Source organism: Eretmochelys imbricata, chromosome 5 (genome assembly GCF_965152235.1).
Source record: "Eretmochelys imbricata isolate rEreImb1 chromosome 5, rEreImb1.hap1, whole genome shotgun sequence".
NCBI classification, from domain to species: domain Eukaryota; kingdom Metazoa; phylum Chordata; order Testudines; family Cheloniidae; genus Eretmochelys; species Eretmochelys imbricata.
The window spans coordinates 89057450-89079406 of record NC_135576.1 but is presented as its reverse complement, the minus strand read 5'-3'; the positions used below and the strand labels follow the sequence as shown (position 1 = coordinate 89079406).

The window sequence follows — 21957 nt, the reverse complement described above, 5'->3', positions numbered from 1 at the left end:
CTTTTTTTCTTCAAAAAAAAAATTACTCTCCTGTAGCCATCTGGCCCGACCCTGTCACAATAAGTAAAATTATTCATTTCCTTATCTTTATCAGCATGCTTTGATACACTTCCAAAGAAGTCAGTCTGTGCTGGTGAGTGCCTAAAATTAAAAGGGTAGTGGTTTCAAACTTCTTGAGTCATTAAAAATTTCAGTATAGATACTATTTGGTTTTGACATTTTACTGATATTATACATTTTCCAAGAAGCAATTTTCACTTTTTGCTACTCAGCGCAAAAAAAAAACAAGCAGAAAAAACAACCAACATTCAGGCAATATTATTTTATAGAATTCAAAAACACAAGAAACAAAGTTCAAAATTACAGTTTCCATAGCAAATATATTTCAGTCCTATTTTAAGTACTGTATGTATGTTCATATAGTTCTGTATCCTATTAGTATATAGTCTCAATGTGGCCAAATTACCACTGCTCTAGGAAACAACTTCTAGTGCACTATGAGGATTCACATGTCCAAAAAACCCAACTGCTTCAGAATTCTTTATTTAAAAAAATGTTTTAATAAAAAAAAATTAAAAAATAAAAATATGCCAGCTGTCACAAGCAAACCTACAGTGACAAATTGGTTTTCACATGCAATAGTGTGTGAAAATGTCAAACTTCTAACTAACTAACTTCTGGTTCAAGTTTCCAAATGGGGAGTTATATAGTCCTAATTACATTACATTGATTGAAATTATGATACCATCTACAAAGGACACTGGTGGAATAAAACAATTTACCTTAACTAGGAAAAACCTTTAGGAAAAACAGTTTTGGACATTTTAAGATGAAAGCAAGGTCCACAGTAAAGAAATAGTGAGAGAAAGAGAATTTAATTATTGGGGAAAATACTTGGACCATATCCTTTCAAGCATCCGCAGTAAGACTTGTAAAGTATCTTTTAATCTCAAATTTTTGTCTGAGCCTGTGCACTATGCAAGCTTACTCACTAATCCCATCCCCCCCAAAGTCATTTATTTCCATTTATCTTCCTCTCACCATTCCCAAATTCTAAGACACTAAATTTTAAATCTTTTTATATATATATTAATTAACTTACAAGATGAATATGTAACAATTAGAATATCTTACCATCAGTCAAATTCATGCCTTCCATCGTCCCACACCCACTTCATTACCCTTTTGTGATCAACCCTTCCTATGTTATGTCTAATTTAGGATCTGATCCGAAGCCTGTTAAAGTCAATGGAAAAGTCCCATGTGCTACAGTGGGCCTTGGATCAGGAGCATAGACTGCATACCTCCCAGACCAGAGAAAGTTCATTTTTAATTGTCTGCAAAAAACTATGAACACAAATGTCACTGTGCAAATAAATAAGACCAAATAATAGATCACAACTAATCTAGCTACAAAGTCGCCTTTGGCTGTTACGCGATTCCTGACAACTTGCTAGGGTTGAAAATAAAATTAATATGACTTGAAGCTACACATAAAGCAAATTCTCCTCTGTGCTGCAGTAGGTTAACGGCAGGTGGAAGTAACAGCACAGGATTTTACAATAGCACTATGGACCTGATCCAAACTTCAATGGGCTTTGAATCAGGCCTCAAGAAAGCACTCAAAGAATAGGCAGGATGCTGTCAGGTGTGTACACTCATCTAAAAACACCACATGCAAGTGGATATGGTAGATAAGAGTCTGTCTCTAACCTTCCCTTAGCTGGCTAATATGTATGTTACAATCTGCAACAAGTGCTATGAAGCAGCATAAATTTTGCTCCTGGTCAGATCAGCAGTTAATACATGCCACAGCATGCCTCCCTAGCTCATTATGGAGAATCTTGCCCAAACCAAAAGGAGGACTTCTACAAAGACAGAATTTCTGCATCATTTTGTTGTGGTGTCTAGGTAAAGACTTAGCCCTTAGAAACTGTGAGAGTAAAGAGGATACAGAATGAATACACATTGATATTTTTCCCCATCACAATCCATTTACACACAGAGAACAGATTTGTTTCTTTTTGTCACAAAAAAATAAAATATATTTTGCACAGGTAACCGAAACAACAGAAAAATACACACTAGCATTGATACATTGTCATTTCTATGCACATTAGTTTGTGTAGTTAAAATACAGTTTCTTTCTTTACTTAGCCACTATTTTTTTCTCTTTTCATTGTTTTAAAAAAGAAACTGTTCTGTACTAATACAATTTCTTAGTAAGGTAATTGCATCTGATTTCCATTTGAGGAATCAGTCTACCTACCCTCAGGTAGCTAATCAAGGTGTTTCATTCCTCCGTCTATTTCGTAGATTGTCTTAACTTCAGGCAAGAGTGAATATTTATTAAAGATGGCCTGCAGAATAGACTTGTGACCTTTTTGGGTTTTAAGGTATACAAAGAAGGCTTGAAAAAAATTAATTACTGCTTGTTTTTTACATTAGAAACTCAGGTCTCATGTAACCAGGAAGACTCTGTAATGACTGATGAACTTGTGAAATGACAACATCCCAAGAGTCAAGAGAGTGAAAGGTAAAATAAGAAGAGAATGGATTTTTAGTCAGATTGTTTTCAAATACTTTGGGCAGATTTTTGTTTCTTTTGTCAACAGCTCTTTAACTGGAATATCTATTTAGCACTTGGGAAAAGGGATCTCTTTGTTAAAGACACAACACACTCACCAAGAGTTCCTCCAGCAAAATCGGGAAAGACGAGACTTAATATGATATATTTAAGGTAAATTTTACAAATAAAGCCAGCTTTCCACCACAGTCCACATATTAAAAAAATATTTACATTCTTTACACATCATAAAGATGCAAAGAAGAACACAAGCACATTTAAAAAATAAGTCCTTTGCAGCACATCTTTAACTAAAACCACAGTAACTCTACAGCACAGTGAATCCCAAGCATATTGACCTTCAGGACAAGTTCTGAGGCCTATCAGTTTTTTTCAGACTCTCAAGAAAGGAGTGGGATAAGAAGGGGTTAGAGAACCAAGGAGGGTGATTTTGGTTAACCCTGAATTACTAAGGAGTTAATGAGTTCAGCTCCATTCCAGCAAATATTTATGCATATGAGTGACCTTACTGATGTAGGAAGTTATTCGCCTGCATACATGTTTGCAGTATCAGGCCCTTATTTTTTTAAGATTAGTAATGTTTTACTATAGTATCTAGAGATGGATACATATGAATTGAAACATATAGCCAACAAATGAACTGCTTTGATAAACCTCAAAAATTCTGCAACATTAGCAAAGATTTCAGCTAATAGATATCAGCTCAATTACTTATTATCCTGAAGGCCTGCATATTTGAGACTCTTAGCCATTCCATCAGTATTTTTATCATCTCTTGTTTTGGGTGCAAGTCAGTCCAATGAAATTACACTCATCTAACTGGATGTGCTTTAAGTCCCCAATTTAGCAAATCACTTAAGAACTCACCTAATTTTAAGCACTCGTGCTTAAGATTGTGCTTTTTTGGCTCAGGGAGTAAGTGCATAAAATGTGAACAACAGATGTGCCTACATTAACCCTGAATGAGGCATTAAAGTGGTTTAAGGATTCATTATTTCTTACAGCTCATTAAATATAAATCTGCACACAAGTATTTTCTTTCACTAACTGTCTCTAAAGAAAATTTGGATACAATTAGCTTCTCCATAGGCAAGAGAGATTAAACAAAAACAAAGCAACAAAAAAAGACTTAAACTACAGAGCAAATATAAATTGTTTTCAAAACAATGGCATGTCTCCAGATTATTTTATTCTACCCTAATTGAAAGGTTCTCTTTTATAGCACTCTCTTCCTTTCTGATTTCTGGTCTTTGTTCCTGACTTGCAGTCACTAGATTTAAGGCTCCACTGTATAAAGCCCATTAAAACTACCCTCATTTGAGCACCGCATCTTTTTAACATTCAAAATGATAGGCTAGCACAGATTATGTTATAATTAGAGTGGAACATATTTCAACACAACATGTATGTAGGTTGTCTTTGGAGCGGTTTCTGAAATTACACACAGCCTCTATGCTATAGATGTAGCACCTTTAAATAATCAATTTAATTCAAAGCAGTCGAGGGGAGGATTCATTCGCTTACCAGTATCCAGCTGTTAGCCTTCAATTCCACAGGGTTCTGTGGTTCATTGCTGTACAGACAACATAAGCACCACATTAGAGTTTTCTGGCTCTCATCTGAAGAAACAAAAGCAAATAAGGATACATTAAAAAAATAAAGTAAAAATATAGACAAAATGTATACACAGCAATCTTCTATCCTTGTTAAAATATCAAACAGAAGGCCCAAATGTCAATCTTAACTTTAAAGGCATCTATTCTATCAGATTCACATCACAACCTTGATATTATTCACATGTAGTTCTTGTGTGTTCGTTTCCTTCAATAGTAATTTAAAAAAACATATAAAAGCATAGAACACAATGAACTACACAGATATTAAAAATATTCAAGCCTATACAGTATTCAGATCTTTAAAATCATGCATAGCATAGTGACTCTTTTAAAATAGTATTACAGTTAATGTGCAGTAAGTGTTTAAATATATTTGTATTTTTCTTTAATATCATTAGCCATAACAACAAGCCATTGTTAGTCAAGATTTATTACTATTTTATCATAAGCTTACCTACATATACACACCAGTAAATTAACTTTATCCCTGCAAATTTCAATTATGGATTTGTAAAGTCATTCACAACATGGGTGAAAATCTTGGGGCCCCATAGATGGATGTATTAGACACCACATGCTGTGGCAATGTAACAGTTCTGCTGCACAGTGGAGCCAGGCCATATGGCGCATAGGAAGACTCCGCAAACACCTAAACACTGCACAACCAAGCTCGATTGTGGCTTTCTCTTCAGGACCGCAGAAGGGTAGATTGGTGAATGGATCAAAGGAAATGAATGGATGTAGCCAGTAGATCTATGCACTACACAGTTCTAACCAATACATATCTCATGTATGTGAGCAACAACAGGGCATGTCCAGTACTCCACCATACACTATACCCTGCCCATGTAAACACAGACGATTAGAAAGTTGGAGGTGAGGATTCTGATTCTGATTCTAATGTCTTTTGAGCAAGTGTGTGCGCCTGCATAGCCAGTTTACTCAGACTCTTTCTCAAAATTTAGTTCTGAGGAGGAGTATAATTATTTATTTAAAAAAATGTTTTAAATATTGCTCTTTAGCAGAGGCTAAGCTTATATCTCAAATTCCAGCCCAGAGTAAAATTTTACGGTTATACTGTAAACCTACAAAAACTGGGTTTAACAGTAGAGAAGTTCTGATACAACATTAGCTTACTAAGCGCTATTATTCTTAATAATAATATAAAACAGTATTACTCAAAGGGTTTTAGGAATCGTGGGAGAAGAAATTATAACATTAAAATGATTCTCTATAATGACTTTTGCTGTTCTCAGTATACTTGTCATCCAGGATGTAATAAACAGTATAATTTAGAAGTACTTTGTTGGCAAAGCCTGCAGACAAGAAATACAAGCTCCATTAAGGAACTTCTGTATTTTCACCAGGTGATCAAAGATGTTACTAGTGATTTAAACCAGTATTCTTCAATAAATGTCCAACAAGCCTGTAGGCCATCACTGGCCTCCCACTGACTAACATCTCTGCACAGAAATGGTTATCAAACACACACATTTAACTAACTACAGTTTTGTTGTTATATGCATTGGGATCTTTTTAATCTACATTTTTATGAGCCTACATAATTTCCTAGTTTGTTTAAGATCAATGTAAAAGAGGCATCTTGTGTACCATTCACTAGAAGTTCTAAATGTCCTGGTTCTGGTTTGTGCTTTCAATGTTCACTCAATAGAGACAATTAGCTTTCAGCTGTTTGCATACTTTGCATTTTAACAATTTTATCATCTTCAAAAGCACGATTTCAATTTAAAAAATTCCCAGTATGAAATTATTTAGGAGAGAAATTAAACAAATAATTATTTCTTTTTGCAACTAACCCTATTACAGTCCTATACTTTTGGGAGTCAAAAAATTTAAATATTATTAAAAACACCATTGTTATAATACATGTGATTAAAATTATCTCAAAATTGCTACATTGCTAATGCAAAACCAAAAATATTTAAGTAATAAGCAGTAAAGATGCTTTATACACACAAAAGAACGCTTTATACACACAAAAGAACACAAATCCATACATCCTACAAAAAAAGAATTTAGTTCAACAATTTTCAACCCTGTCCCTGTCTTATCCCTGCTTATCCACACACATTTACAGTATGCCATACAGAAGTTCTTAATAAAAAATATGGAATTACATAATTCACACAATCAAAACTTTATTTAGTGAGAGGGAGAAGAAAAAGCAGAAGTGATGGGCGCAAAAGATTACATTGTGTTATAACTGTTTAATCAGGGACTCACAGACTATACAGAACAGTTACTTACCCTACAGTAACTGTGGTTCTTCAAGATGTTATAGTCAGCGTGGATCAGTTGATGAAAGTGGCGTCTCATGCATACGAGACTGGCCTTTTTTGACTAATAGTGTCCATTGGGGCCAGATATGTGCTCTGTGCCTCCTTGTGCTCCCATCTCAGCACATAAAGCGGGGGATGGCTGCAACCCTCTCTCAGTTCCATTGCAATTCAAAACCTTGTTGCTGAAGACTCAAAGGAGGAACAGAGAACAGGTTGTGGAATTCACACTGACTACATCATCTCAAAGAACCACAGTTACTCTAGGGTAGGTAACTATTCTTTCTTTGAGAATATGTCAGTGTGGATCCCGCTCTAGATAATTGGCAAGTAACGTCCTCTGTGATCAGCAAGAATGAGGATTTTTAGCAGTGTCAGTCAAACAGTGATTGTGGCACTGTTCTTCTGAATCTGGCATCCAACCTGGCTACCATATCAAAGGCATAATGCTTAACAAAAGTGAGTGGATTGCTTCTCATGACTTTCTTGCAGATCTCAGAGACTGGCACATTCTGAAGGAGGCAGAAGATGCTGTCTGTACCCTCTCAGTGGGAGAGACTCACCAGACAGCTGACAGCCAATGCAAATACACTGTGTGACCCACTCGCAATTACACTGTGTGACCCACTGTGTGAAAGTCTCTCAAACAAGATGGCTTGACCTTCTTACAAGCTGATATGACTACAGAGAGGCAGGGGAAGAGAGCTTGAATGGTTTAGTCCTGTGGAGGTAGTAAAACAAGGTCCTGAAAACATCCAAATACAAGGCGTCTTTTCTCTCAGAGAAGAGTGATGCTTCAGGAACAAGAGCGGTAAGGGGACAAATTATTCAGGTGGAGTTCTTATCCACTTTCGGGATGAACTTAGGAAAAGGTCTCATTCACCAACCTGTTCCTCTGAAAGGATGTGTACAGTGGTCTTGTCATAATCGTCAAGGCTGATTCCCCACTCTAGTACTTCAAGTGCAGAAGGTGGGGGCCCGCAAGGATTCTAAAAATTAATACTGGCCACTTCAGGCTGGTATAAAACTTCCAAGGTTACAGCTTTTCTCTGACCTTGAATGGGTAGATGCTGCCACCACCCAAGTGCAAAAACCCCTCTGAGAACCCAGGAAGGCGCACTTGGGAATTCCTTCCTATGGGGTTCCCTCAAGCCCTCCGGGGAAGAGCTGAGAAAGAAAACAAAGGAAATCAGCTGTTGCCACCAGCTAACTAAACAACATGTGCACAAACCTCTTAAGACACAAACGCCAATCCTGTTCTTAAAAAGGTAAATTTTATTTAAAAAAAAAGAAAAATAAATCTAAATACTCAGGCTATTGCTAGATTTAAAGAGAGCAAATACAAAAATTAAGAAGCAAGAATCGCTTTCTTGAGGTTCAGCTTAAAGGTTACAAGCAAAACAAAAGCACCTGGGGTTAGCATAGAGGAGTTCACAAGCCATAAAGAAATAAAAGAGATAAACCTAATTGCCTCTTCCTAGACATTTCCTGATCTACTTACATATCTGGGGTTTCAAATGATTAATTTCTAGATATGATCTGATGATTTTTCATACCTGGCCCAAGCTTTTACAGCATAGTTCCAGCCCTGTCTTTGCTCTCCGGGAGAACAGACAGACAGACAAAGGGGATGTTTTTTCCCCAATTTTAAAAAGTTCTAGCCTTCCCATTGGCTCTTTTGGTCAGGTGTCCACTCCCTTCCTTTTACCTATGGACTTTTTAACCCTTTACAGGTAAAGCAAGTAGAAAGCAGCTACTAAGAGGAATTTTATAGCTAACCGGCTGGCTCGGTGTCCATAAAAGGGAGTTACCCTCCCCTTCATTCATCACATGAGTGGTAACAGCTAATAGAGACTCTATAATTGCATATGTATAGTTGGGATTATGTTTTCTCATGTGCAATACTTTGCATTTATCAACACTAAATTTCATCTGCTATTTTGTTGCCCAGTCACCCAGTTTTGTGAGATCCCTTTGTAACTCTTCACAGTCTGCTTTGGACTTAGCTACGTTTAGTAGTTTTGTACTATCTGCAAATTTTGCCACTGTTTACCCCTTTTTCAGATCATTTATGAATACGTTGAACAGTACTGGTCCCAGTACAGACCGCTGGGGGACACCACTATTAACCTCTCTCCATTCTTAAAACAGACCATTTATTCCTACCCTTTGGTTCCCATCTTTGATCCAGTTACCGATCCATGACAGAACCTTCCCTCTTATCCCGTGACAGCTTACTTTGCTTAACAGCTTTTGGTGAGGGACCTTATCAAAGGCTTTCTGAAAATCTAAATACACTATATCCACTGGATCCCCCTTGTCCACATGCTTGTTGACCCTCTCAGAGAATTCTAGTAGATTGGGGAGGCATGATTTCCTTTTACAAAAACCATGTTGACTCTTCCCCAACATATCGTGTTCATCTATGTGTCTGATAATTCTGTTCTTTATTATAGTTTCAACCAATTTGCCTGGTACCGAAGTTAGGCTTACCAGCCTGTAATTGCTGGGATCGCCTCTGGAGCCTTTTTAAAAAATTGGTGTCATATTAGCTATCCTCCAGTCATCTGGTACAAAAGTGGATTTAAATGATAGGTTACATACCAGTTAGTAGTTCTGCAATTTCATATTTGAGTTCCTTCAGAACTCTTGGGTGAATACCGCTTGGTACTGGTGACTTATTACTGTTAAATTTATCAATTTGTTCCAAAGCCTCCTGTAATGACACCTCAATCTGGGACAGTTCCTGAGATTTGTCACCTAAAAAGAAAGGCTCAGGTTTGGGAATCTCCCTCACGTCCTCAGCCATGGAGACCGATGCAAAGAATTCATTTAGTTTCTATGCAATGGCCTTATCATTCTTTTGTGCTCTCTTAGCATCTCAATTGTCCAGTGGCCCCACTAGTTGTTTAGCAGGCTTCCTGCTTCTAATATACTTAAAAATTGTTTGCTATTACTTTTTGAGTCTTTGGATAACTGTTCCTCAAATTCTTTGTTGGCCTTCCGAATTATATTTGTACATTTCTCTTGCCAGATTTTATGCTCCTCTCTATTTTTCTCAATAGGATTTAACTTCCACTTTTTAAAGGAGGCTTTTTGCCTCTAACTGCTTCTTTTACTTTGTTGTTTTGCCATGGTGGCACTTTTTTGGTCTTCTTACTATGTTTTTTAATTTGGTGTATCCATTTAAATTGAGCAACTTGTTACGGTGTCTTTAAAAAGTTTCCATGCAGCTTGAAGGGATTTCTCTTTTGGCAACTGTACCTTTTAATTTCTGTTTAACTGACTTCTTCATGTTTGTGTAGTTCCCTTCTCTGAAATTAAATGCTACCATGGTGGGCTGCTTTGGTGTTTTCCCCCCTACAGGAATGTTAAATTTTATTATGTTATGGTCACTATTACCAAGTGGTTCAGCTACATTCACCTCTTGGACCAGATCTTGTGCCCCATTTAGGACTAAATCAAGAATTACCTCTCCTCTTGTGGGTTTCGGGACTAGTTGCTCCAACAACCAGTCATTTAAGGTGTCAAGAAACTTTATCTCTGCATCCTGTCCTGAGGTGACATGTACCCAATCAATATGGGGATAGTTGAAATCTCCCATTATTAAGGTTATGATTTAGTCATGGGTATTTTTAGTAAAAGTCACAGGCAGGTCATGGGCAATAAACAAAACTTCACGGCCCGTGACCCGTCTATGACTTATACTATAAATACCCCTGACTAAATCATGGGGCGGAGGGGAGAGAAGGCGGGTGGAGGGCGCTGCTGGAGGGAGGCCCAGTGACAAGAGCTGCCGGGGACCACTGAGCAGCATCTGCTCCAGCCGCCCGGAGACCACTACCCGTATTTTATTATCTTCCATCCTCTTCTCCTTACTAGGATATAGAGAAACTCCATTAATAGAGCATCCCCTAACGGATGTCTCTGTCCAAACTACGTGTTCCTCCACACCTGTCAGCTTTCAATTCATCCTTCTGAAGAGGGGAAGGACAGTGCCAACAACATAGAGATTCTTTTACTAAGAAGAGATTTTGCAATTTCCCCAAACAAGTCTCTGGGAATAGTGGAAGAAGTCTGAGAGTTAGGCTTCCAGAAACCCTACAAAGGATTTTTAAATAACTGCTGCGAGGAGAGGTGAGAGCCTCCTGATAAAATTTTACAGACAGGAAGGATTAATTCAAGCACTTTGGGAAAGGTTCTGAGAAAAAAAGAGGCAGGTGATCACTGAGACCCCTTACCTTGCAGATGTCTCGAAGAACCTCTTACTTATTCAAGGGAAGAGGGAGTGGATGGATTTTAGAACAGAGGCGAGATTATGGAACAATTACTATGGTTTCTGATCAATAACATAATTCAAAACAAATTATCTGCATCATCATGTTTTTATGAACTACCAAAGAATGTGCCCAGAAATTTAAAAACTACAATTTGAAAGGAAAATGCTAGAAACTCTTGCAGAACGCTAGTTTCAAGTTCTTACCATATCCTACAACAAAGGGATTCCAACACAGTCTTCCTAGTAATTGACCAATTAAAGGGAACCTCTGAATTGCAGTAGTGGAATTCTGTAAACAAAAACATAATGTACTGAACACCAGAAATACTTGATCATCATTAATACCTAGAAAATTGTAAATTACATTATTATTTGTTTTGCTAAAGGTACACATTGGGGAGCAGAAGTCCTTCAGATATTTAATAAAAGCAAAGCTTTCAGGCCACATCATACTTCAACCAGGTCAGCTAAACCTCAACTATATTTCCCTTAGGGTAATGTTTAATTACGTTGGAAAATTAACTTCATTTTCCTTATGTGGAGTAGTCATGAAAGGCTATAATATGTGTAAATAACACAAATTTCCTGGTAGCAAAATACAATTAAAGTAGTCTGTTGATCCCTACAGTTTTCTTACATTATGCCATGGAGTTTGTGAAGAAACTAATAGAAGTTATGGCATAAAGATAAGTATCTACATATTACTACCCCTGCTTACTACATGGCAAATTACATCATAACGAGGCAGTCACAACATAAAATTTGACAGACACTGAACCTACCAAAAAAACAAGGAACATTTAACCAAATAGAAAGCAGCTTCACTATAAAAAGTAGTAGATAGTGGGGTTTATATAGACCCGTATGCAATCAGCCTTATTTTTCAGTATTTGTAGCTTTACTGTCTAATAAATGAAGGCTTTAAAAATGGTAGTGTGCTGAGATAATGTGCAAGTAGCAGAAACAATAACCCATCTCCTGCTGCTGCAATAAATTCCTCAGATTTGTCTCAGATTGGGGCTGGTCCTAGACTTTCTGGGGCCATATATAGAAGGTCCATTTGAGGCCAAACCTCAGAAAGTATTCACCGAAGTAGCAACATTAAAAAAAAACAGATTTTATTTTTATTCTCATATAAAAATATATCTATTCTTAAAATATACATACAGACACAAAAAATTCTCAACACTCAAAAATCATTTTGAAAACTTCACTTTAACCTCAGAAAAAAATTAATACTTTTCTTTTTTGTTAATCTTTACATGAGGTGAAGAGCATTTTAACCTCACAACTTGATACTGTATTATTGAAAACTGCTATGATGAATCAATGCACACAAAAGTTACAAAAAAAACACCTAAAGTTTATCTGACCCAAAAAAAAAAAAAAAAAAAAGATTAAATACAATACTCAAATCACTAACCAGAATAGTTAGTAACATTTGCCAGTGATCTGACCGTAGTGCTGGAAATCACTATATATGCCACAGCACTAGGTTTAGCATGTCAACAGACTCTTTAGGATTTAAGGGATCAGTTACAATTTTGCATGTAAAGGCCTTTAAATAATCCAATTTATGACCTGACAACAAGAATCAAATTTGTGTTTATTTTAAAGAGTTTTTAAAAGAGTCTACTCAATTGGCTAGGAAATCTCATGTGACAACATAACCAATCAAGAAGAAAAAGCTCCTTTCACAATAAATCAGGGACACAGGAAACACATTCCTGTTTGCATTACCTGTGGCTGTTTCCCCAATTTGCCTCTCTGATCCAGCAATACATTAGGTCAATACCACAAGCCTCTCTGCTACCATTCACTTTCTGGTTTTGTCAAAACGTGGGGTTCAGATTGTTTGAGGCAGTCTTCAAAACAGTTCATTCTTCCTGTTAAATTACTTACCATATGTTTCAAGGATTCATAAATCTGCTGTAGAAACTCCTGTAATTTAGGCAAGTGAAGGCAGACATCTTGCTGGGATTCCGAAGTGGTGGTGTGACCCCACTCAACAGCCTTATCCAGCCAATACTGAAAGCTCAATTTAGGGACAGCAGTATCTTGGGCCATCCCCTCCCCCTAAAAAAGATTAGAAACTATAATCAGACATATCTAAACATACAATGGGGAAAAAGTTTGCTAACATCTCATCTGTGAAGTGGAAGGAAATTAAGACAATCTTTTTTTCAGTCTGTAGATGCTCCAAAAAGCAGTAAAGTGCTTCTATAGTTATAAGAGGGTAAAATAATGACCCCTTTATGTCAAAGTAGCAGTGATGGAATAGTAATCAGTACTTTAAAATATATCACCCAGCTGGGGCTCAGATTTTTACTATCTGAATTTGTCATCACCAATATTTCATTAGAAGAGTAGTAAAATAACATGTGGGGGGTATGTGTACACAAATGCATCTGTGCTGTGTGCAATGTATTGTTTGTGAAACTCCACTACCCATCACATCTAGTATCTTATTTTTACAAGAAGATATAACATATATTCTCACAACAAAGTTTATTTAGGATTTATTTCATACAATGAGAAATCTAAAGTATATCCAGTTTTCAAATTAGTATGAAAGTTTGAAAATAGCTTGTTATCAAAAGTGAAGAAATGTTTGAAAATTTTATATCTATTAGTATCCTTTAGCTTTTTGGACAAGAAAAGTTATTTCCTTAAAAGTTGTCTAATGAATTTAATACTCTATTTTCTTTTTCCCCTTTATTTCTTATTAAACACAGAAATTAGAAATTATTCTTACTTACAACTTTATAAATCTGTTTTAATTAAAACTGCACAACACACTATATACTTGGAATGCAATATTTCACCCAGAAATATCTGGCCTAGGGCCAGAGCAGTATGACTAACTCCAAGCATTCAAAAATCATGAACTAAAACCAAAATAAAATATTTCAAAAATTAAATTGACTTAAAATCATGATTTTTAATCACATTTTTTACCTGCTTTCTGATTTTTCTTCACTTTTTGCGGAAGCCATCTGTGATCATCTCAGGGTCAGAATTCAACACCCCCCATACACACCCCCTCTTTATTCACTGCTCAGATGACACTTATCTCACCCTCTCCTAACCCTTGAGTTGCGGGAAGTTGCTGTCCTAAACCATCTCTAGACAGGATAGGCAGATGTCTTACTCATGTACTCCCTACCTGCTCCTCTAGCTGTCTGTCTCCCATCTACCCTCCTAATTTACTTCCCCCTCATATTCTCATCAGTCTGCTATCTATCTCATTCTCCCCCTCTACTGCTTCCCCCTCAGTCTGTCCCTGGGCCTTCCACCTTCCTTCAGTTCTTTAGTTGACTAGCTCACTCCTTTTTCGTGTTCTCTTTCCCGACCACCACCAGTGTCATTCACTGCACCCCCACATTCTCCTGCCTCCATCTGGCACTCACACAGCAGTCTGGCTGCAGCCCCATTGGAAACAATAGGAGAGATCGTCCATTTTGTTGGTGGAAGCCTCACTTTTATCTATAAAGGTTAAGAAGACATGGTGGTGATCTTTCTGAGAGCAGTCTGTGGTTTAGTTCCATTGACAGTGAGTAGTGGGAGGTGGTGAGCATACTAGATAAGGGCAAAACTTCAAAAGTTGGTAGGCAGAAATGAGAAATTCAAGAGAACCTTTAAAAAAATATTGTGAGAGTTTGAAACACTGCAAGAATATAAAAAGCCCTCCTATCTAAAATTCTACCAAATTCCCTAATCCCCCACCCCAATAAAAAAAGGGCTTAGAAAACCAGAAGGAAAAGATTTCAATAAATTCTTATTCATTATGTTTTTCATTTGAAAATAATATTCTCTAGTTAAAATGAAAACTTTAAACAAAGATCTCAGTGAATCTAGTGCTCATGAAAAAGCGTAGAGAGTGACCAGTGGAGAATGAGTTCCTCCATAAGATACATACAAGAGTATGGACAGTGGTACAACAGACTTTCCACAATGTGGAAAGTTACCCTGAAGGGAAGACCTCTAGGGCTGAGAGTATTCAGTGCCCGTGTCCATCCCCAATCATTGTCCTTTCTGTAAAGACTGCTAAGGCAGCTGTCAATTAGTGCCAAAAATGTGGTGGCAATTTCACGATATGGACTCTTGTTCACTGGGAGCTGAACTCAGACAATAATAGAAGCAACTGTAGTCAGTGGATACTGACCCCTAGTTTGCGACAGGGTACAACCTTTTGTAACTCTGCCCTTGTCATGCGGGCCAAGACAAAGTTCAGTCTGTTGCAGTACACCTACAAGTCACAACTGCCTCACACAGACCACCATGATCTCTTTTCACACAGGCTAAATAACAGCTATGAGATGCTTACTAATTCGGCACAAAATTAACCTAGGCCAGATTAAAACTGGTGGTGAATATTTTTTTAAACAGTAATAAACAAACAGATAAATAAACAATGGACCTCAGTATTGTTTAGACTATTACAGGACTTTGGATCCTACCCAATAAGAAAACAAACATTCTATTAAGTAAGATAGACCAGTTGGATGGCTAGTGTTGAAAGCATGTTTGTTTTAAAAAGTGATCAAAGGAAACGTAAACAAAGCCCACAATTTTTTTCATTAGTTACTAAACCCCTCACTTACATTTTTTGTTGCTGCTGTCAGGTGAACACTTGTGGAACAGTGCAGTATCAAACTCCTATTAATCCACCACTGTCCTGTCTTATTAGCCAATAAGTATTAAAAAATAGATAATGAGATTTCATAATGCCTCTGTGGTAATAAGCACTATAACAATTAGTTACATCTGGATGTATGATTTTTGGGGGGGTAAATTAAGCCTATTTATAGTATTTTAGTGGGTGAAATTCATCCCAGTGAAGGAGGCCTACATAAGGCCCTCCACACTGTTTAAAATGAGACTTGCTACCAGAGTGGCAGTTCAGGAGAATCCTCTGCACTGCCTGAATATTGCAAATATGTATAGCATATAGGCTTACAAAGAGAGGTGATGAAGGAAGAAATGCAGGACTTGAATACAGTATATAGATTGGACTGGGAGCCACAGGAGAGGGGCTGGGGCTGCGTAGCAAACTTCTACCCTACTCCCAGAACAGAGAGTGAATTTTCTCTTCCCTTCTCATATACTCTTTACCAAATCTGAATAAATTGTATTGCTGGCCTAGGAAAAGTCTGCAGTAAATTGCTATACAGATCATAGTGAGATGACCTATTTCAGAGGGGTGTACTTACAGTAGTCATTGTAGGCATGAGCACCTGGACATCATTTTTAGCAAAGCACCTAAACAAGTGCTTAAATCCACTCCTGGTCAAAAAGATGCTTAACCTTCAAGCATGTGTGTATATGTTTTGCTGAATCACGGTCTTGACTCTTCCAGATTGTTACCAAAGAATACGTGTGAGCTGCAAATTCTCATTTGTACCTATTCTGTCCTGGGCATCCTGCCTTCTAAGATATACCTCAATGTTTGCTTTCTTCAGAGGCCTAAAATTTTCCCAGTCAAACAGCAACATTTTTGTGTACCTTTTAAACTATGGAATCTAACCCTGCAAAGGGCACTTTTCCTGAATTATCCTGAGCGTCTCCTTGATTTAGTCTATAGAACTGAAAAAATAACAAATGCAAAAATACAAAGTACACACATAGAATACTGACCTGATATATCACTTTAAATTCAAAGTCTTCCATGTGGTGCCCAAACTGATTAACAAAAATACCCCTGAGTAACCACTGGTCTTGTAATTAAAAATAAAAATAAAATAAAAAATAACCAAATATAAAGACTGTCAAAATGAAAAAGATTGCTAACAAAATTACAGAATGGAAACTCCTCTCTGGTAATTTGGTCTATCCCCTCAGAACAGGTTTGTTCCCTAGTTTATTTTCAGAGCCAATGGAATTTCTTCAGTTAGGGATTTGCTGTTATACGCCAGCACTCCACGTCTGCTCTCACTGCCACACTCGAAACCCGATCCTGTCTTTCTACTACATTTGACGCAGATCCAGAATTTAGAAAACGGAGAAGTTCTCATTTAGTATGATTCACCTCAAGTTACTCCCTCTGCATTCTGGAAGGGAAAATAAATCCTTGCTCCTCCTGCCTCAGAACCTCCCTATCAAACTCCCGTTGTTCTTCACTTTCAGGCAGTGAGGAACCCTGCAGAGCTTAGGCATGGGGTATTTGTTACATCCTTCAGAGACTGCGGGCAGCATTTCTAACAAGGAATGGATTAGCTTTATTCTATTGAGTGAGTTATCTGGATTAGTGTCTGAAATGTAACATATTTAGTCAGTAACTTTTGTTACCAGATTCTCGGGCACAACTCCACATGTATACCAGAATGTTCCACTTTAAGTGCTAACAAACTTACTGCTAGAATATAGTTGTCACATACCATAACCAAAACATACAGGTACAGACTACAATATGAAAGTCTGAATCCATGACTGGAAAAGTACATGAACACAAAATTAACTTGTTCTGGGAACTGAAGAATATCAAGATCTCAAAGAAGATATCAAACTAGTTTTCTTAGAACTGGAATGAATTCTATTTGCTGTAACCATCTCTTTTCCCCAAGCCTAAACAAAAACACCTTAACACACACTGTATAAATATTATTCCCCTGCAGTGGGTATAGATCCATGTTTTTCCTTGGGAAACATACACATTGGCATGGAACCATCTGAGTAACAGGGACTGTTGAGCCTACAAATGCCTCCCAGCAGTTCCAAATGACTGAAATGCAGACTGTACTACTGAAGGATGACATAACCTATTTAAGCGGCAAAGAGTTCTGTGGCACCTTGTAGACTAACAGACGTATTGGAGCATAAGCTTTCGTGGGTGAATACCCACTTCGTCGGATGCTGGGTAGTCACCCACAAAAGCTTATACTCCAATACGTCTGTTAGTCTATAAGGTGCCATAGGACTCTGCCGCTTTTACAGATCCAGACTAACACGATTACCCGTCTGATACTTGATAACCTGTTTACTAGATCTATCAGCTAAAACAGGTGTGCAGTATCTAACCACGTTTCAGAGTAGCAACCGTGTTAGTCTGTATCCGCAAAAAGAAAAGGAGTACTTGTGGCACCTTAGAGACTAACAAATTTATTTGAGCATAAGCTTTCGTGAGCTACAGCTCACTTCATCGGATGCAGTGAGCTGTAGCTCACAAAAACTTATGCTCAGATAAATTTGTTAGTCTCTAAGGTGCCACAAGTACTCCTTTTTTTTTTTTTTTTTAAAGTATCTAACCAGGATTTCTATCATACTTATTTCTATTAAAGTACCTGTATGGTTCCCACTATCTTCAGACAGTTCTCACTGTCTTTCACCAGCTGCTGATAAAGTGGTCACTACTCACCAAAACATTACTGAAAATGAGCCAAGGTACCATATAGCAACAAATTCAAATTGTTATTTTTTGAAGAGCAGTTTCCTTTAAAAAGTTGATGCTTTTTTATATATATAAATAGGAGAAGCCCAGATACTATTTAAGTAAAACATTATTTCATACTGTACCATCAGGGGTTTACAAATAAATTAGGTGAAACCACATTGTCTAAAATCCAACAAAAACTTTAATATAACCTCTCTCAGTGCCTGCGTCTCCTACAGTGGTGATGGGTAGCTCTAAACTCCAAAAGAACACTTTATTCACTTTCCATTACCCCAGCCTTTCTCAAACAACACCCACTTATTTGGGGAAGGAAAGCCAATTATATTATTTATATTAAAGTAGTGTCCAGAGACCTCAAATAGGATCAAGCCCCCATTGTGTTAGCTGAACATATAAAGACAGGCCCTGTTCCAAAGAACAGCATATCTTCAAAATCTGGAAAACGGTAATTTGTATCTAATTTTTGTTACCACTCTGATGGGTATTAAAGGATTGCTAAGCAGCACAGTATGAGGTTTCATATTATAAAGTCATTTTATAATTGCACAATGTCACGTTATTGTCCCCTTGTACCACAGTCCATCTGAGGATGATTTAACAGCCATAATAAATCACAGTAATTTAAAACAGCGAGAAACTATATGACCCCGAAAATCACAAAGAGACAGTGAATTTTAATAAGAAGATCAGGCCACAAACTTAATGTCTTACAGATGACAAATGATTTTTAGCTAATGCCAGAATTAAAAAAATGATTAGCACAAAATACACATTGTCTACTCATTATATTGTTTCTCAAATATACCATATCTCCTTGATTGCTTTATATTTTTCCTGCAAATAGATTTTTCCTCTCATTATGACAATTTTTCTCTCAGGTTTTTAGGATAGGGTAATATATCATTAGTTAAGAATAATATTTCAGGCATTCTTAATTCTACTGCTTAAACTATTTATTATTTGTATTATGGTAGAACCTAGAATTACAGATTTGAAGGCCAGAAAGGATCATTATGATCATCTAGAGTAGACTTCTGTATAACACAGGTCATAAAACTTCTGGAAAATAATTCCTAGAGCAATCTTGATTTAAAAATTGGCAGTGATGGAGAATTCACCATGACCCGTTGTAAATTGTTCCAGTGGTTAATTACCCTCACTGTTAAAAATGTATGCCTTTATCCAATCTGAATTTGTCAAGCTCCAACTTCCAGCCATTGGATCATGTAATACTTTTCTTTTCCAGACTGAAGAGCACATTATCAAATATTGCTCCCCATGTAGGTAGTTATAGACTGTAATAAAGTTACGCCTTAGCTTTCTCTTTGTTAGCTGAACAGATTGAGCTCTTTGACTGTATCCTTTACACATTTTCATGGCTCTCCTCTGAACACTCTTCAATTTAGCTACATTCTTCTTGAGTTGTGGACACCAGAACTGGACACTGTCAGTATTCCATCAGCAGTTGCATCAGTGCCAAATACAGAGGTAAAATAAACTCTCTATTCTTACTTGAGATTCCCGTTTATGTATGCGAGGATTGCATTAGCCCTTTTACCACGTATTGCTCTAGGACCACATGTTCAGCTAATTATCTATCATGACTCCCAAATCTTTTTCAGAGTCACTACTTACCAGGATAGGGTCCCCCAACCTGTAAGTATGGCCTGCATTCTTTGTTCCTACATTTACCTGTATTAAAACACATATTGTTTGCTTGCACCCGACTTACCAAGCAATTCAGAGTGCTCTGTATTAGTGACTAGTCCTCTTCATTAATTACCACTACCCCACTTTTTGTGTCATCTGCAAACTTTATCAGTGATGATTTTATGTTTCGTTCCAGGTCATTGACAAAAAATGTTAAATACCACAGGGCCAAGAACCAGCCACTGCAGAACTCCACTAGAAACACACACACTCATTCAATGATGATTCCCCATTTACAACTATATTTTGAGATCCATTAGCCAGTTATAATCCATTTAATGTGTGCCACCTTAATTTTATATCATTCTAGTTTTTTTAATCAAAACTGTATGTGGTACCAAGTCAAATGCCTTCTAGAAGTCTAAGTATATTATATCAACACTATTACCTTTATCAACCAAACTTGTAATCTCATCAAAAATATATATATAAAGTTAGTTTGCCAGACTCTATTTTCCTATAAAGCCATACTGATTGGCATTAATTTTATTATCTTCCTTTAATTCTCTATTAATTGAGTCCTGTATCAGTCACTCCATTATTTTGCTTAGGATTGATGTCAGACTGACATGCCTCACATACCCAGGTCATCCTGTTTACCCTTTCCAAATATAGCACAAGAAGAAGTTACTCACCTTGTGCAGTAATAATGGTTCTTCAAGATGTGTGTCCCTGTGGGTGCTCCACTCTAGATGTCAGTTTGTCCCTGCGCTGGAGATTTTTCACAGCAGTACTCGGTCGGGGAAGGGTGCATGCAGGAGCAAACTTGTACAGCCGTTGGCGCCTCTTGTAACACACACCCCCGACCATCCCTTCCATTCCTTCTCTACCTCATAGCTCGGCTGTGTTAAATCTGAAGTAGAGGAGAGGAGGGTGGGTAGTGGAGCACAAACAGGGAAACACATTTCGGAGAACCATCGTTACTGCACAAGGTGAGTAACTTTTTTTTCTTGAAGTGGTGTCCCTGTGGGTAGTCCACTCTAGGTGCTTGTAGAGCAGTGCCCCACCAGGGGTGGCAGCGCTTCAGAGTTATGTAAAAGTGTTTGATGAGAGCACTGTGAGGCCAACGATAGAATTGAAGATAAGACCTTGGGTGATAGCATAATGCTTTGCGAAAGTGTGCTCTGATGTCCAGGTTGCAGCTCTACAAATGTCTATTAAGGGGACATCGTTCAAGAATGCAATCAATGTCGCCATGGCTCGTGTTGAGTGGGATCTGATGCCCGTGGCGGTTCTTTGTTATGTAGGTGGTAGCAAGTTTGGATTCAGGCGGAGACCCATCTGGAGAGTCTCTGGGTCAATACTGTAGAGCCTTTGGAGCGCTCTGTTGTAGAGATGAATAGTCTTGGTGACTTGCGAAAGGGTTTAGCATTTCCAAGTAAAAGGCTACAGCCTGTCTGACATCTAGCATGTGTAACGTTGCTTCTCAAGAATCCTTATGTGGCTTGAGATAGAAGGCAGGTGAGTGTATAGTTTGGTTAATATGAAAATGTGTAGCCACTTTGGGCAAGAATTTTCGGTGAAGATGTAACATGATGTTGTCTTTGGTAAATACTGTGTATGGTGGTTCAGCCATTAACGCCCCTATTTCGCTGACGCGTCTTGCAGATGTGATTGCCACCAGGAACACGACCTTCACTGACATATGTAGGAGAGAGCAGGTTGCTAGAGGTTCAAAGGGTGGTCTTGTGAGACATTTGAGCACATGATTGAGATCCCATGGTGGCGTAGGTTGACATACTTCTGGGTACATGTTCTGTATACCTGTAAGAAAGAGCCATGTAATCAGATAAGCAAATATTGAAGCCCATTCTATCTGCCTGTGGAGGGCAACCAGGTGTACTTTGATAGAATTTATGGCTAACCCTGTTTCTTTCAGTTCTAGTAGGTAGTCTAGGATCATAGATAGAGGCGCCTTTGTCGCGTCCAGCTGTTTTTGCTGACACCAAAGGGAGAATCTTCTCCGCTTCTGGCGGTAAGTATTCCTAGTGGTGAGACGATGGCTATTTAGTAATATCGGTTTTACTTTCTCCTAGCAGTTCAGTTCTCCATGTTGGAACCACACAGAAGCCACGCTT

The 21957-nt window shown here is 37.7% G+C and overlaps 1 protein-coding gene across 5 annotated transcripts in view; it reads right to left on the bottom strand.

Moving 5' to 3' along the window:
- The window catches only part of FANCC (FA complementation group C), a 155738-nt gene that overhangs the window by 109040 nt on the left and 24741 nt on the right, over window positions 1-21957 (bottom strand). For all 5 annotated transcript variants that reach the window (XM_077817485.1, XM_077817486.1, XM_077817482.1 and 2 more), the window contains exons 2-4: window positions 12682-12855; window positions 10984-11068; window positions 4112-4206 (exon numbers count right to left, since the gene is read on the bottom strand). In XM_077817485.1, coding sequence (XP_077673611.1) covers window positions 4112-4206; window positions 10984-11068; window positions 12682-12846 — 345 coding nt within the window. In that variant the 5' untranslated portion in view covers window positions 12847-12855. The remainder of the gene's footprint in view (window positions 1-4111; window positions 4207-10983; window positions 11069-12681; window positions 12856-21957) is intronic.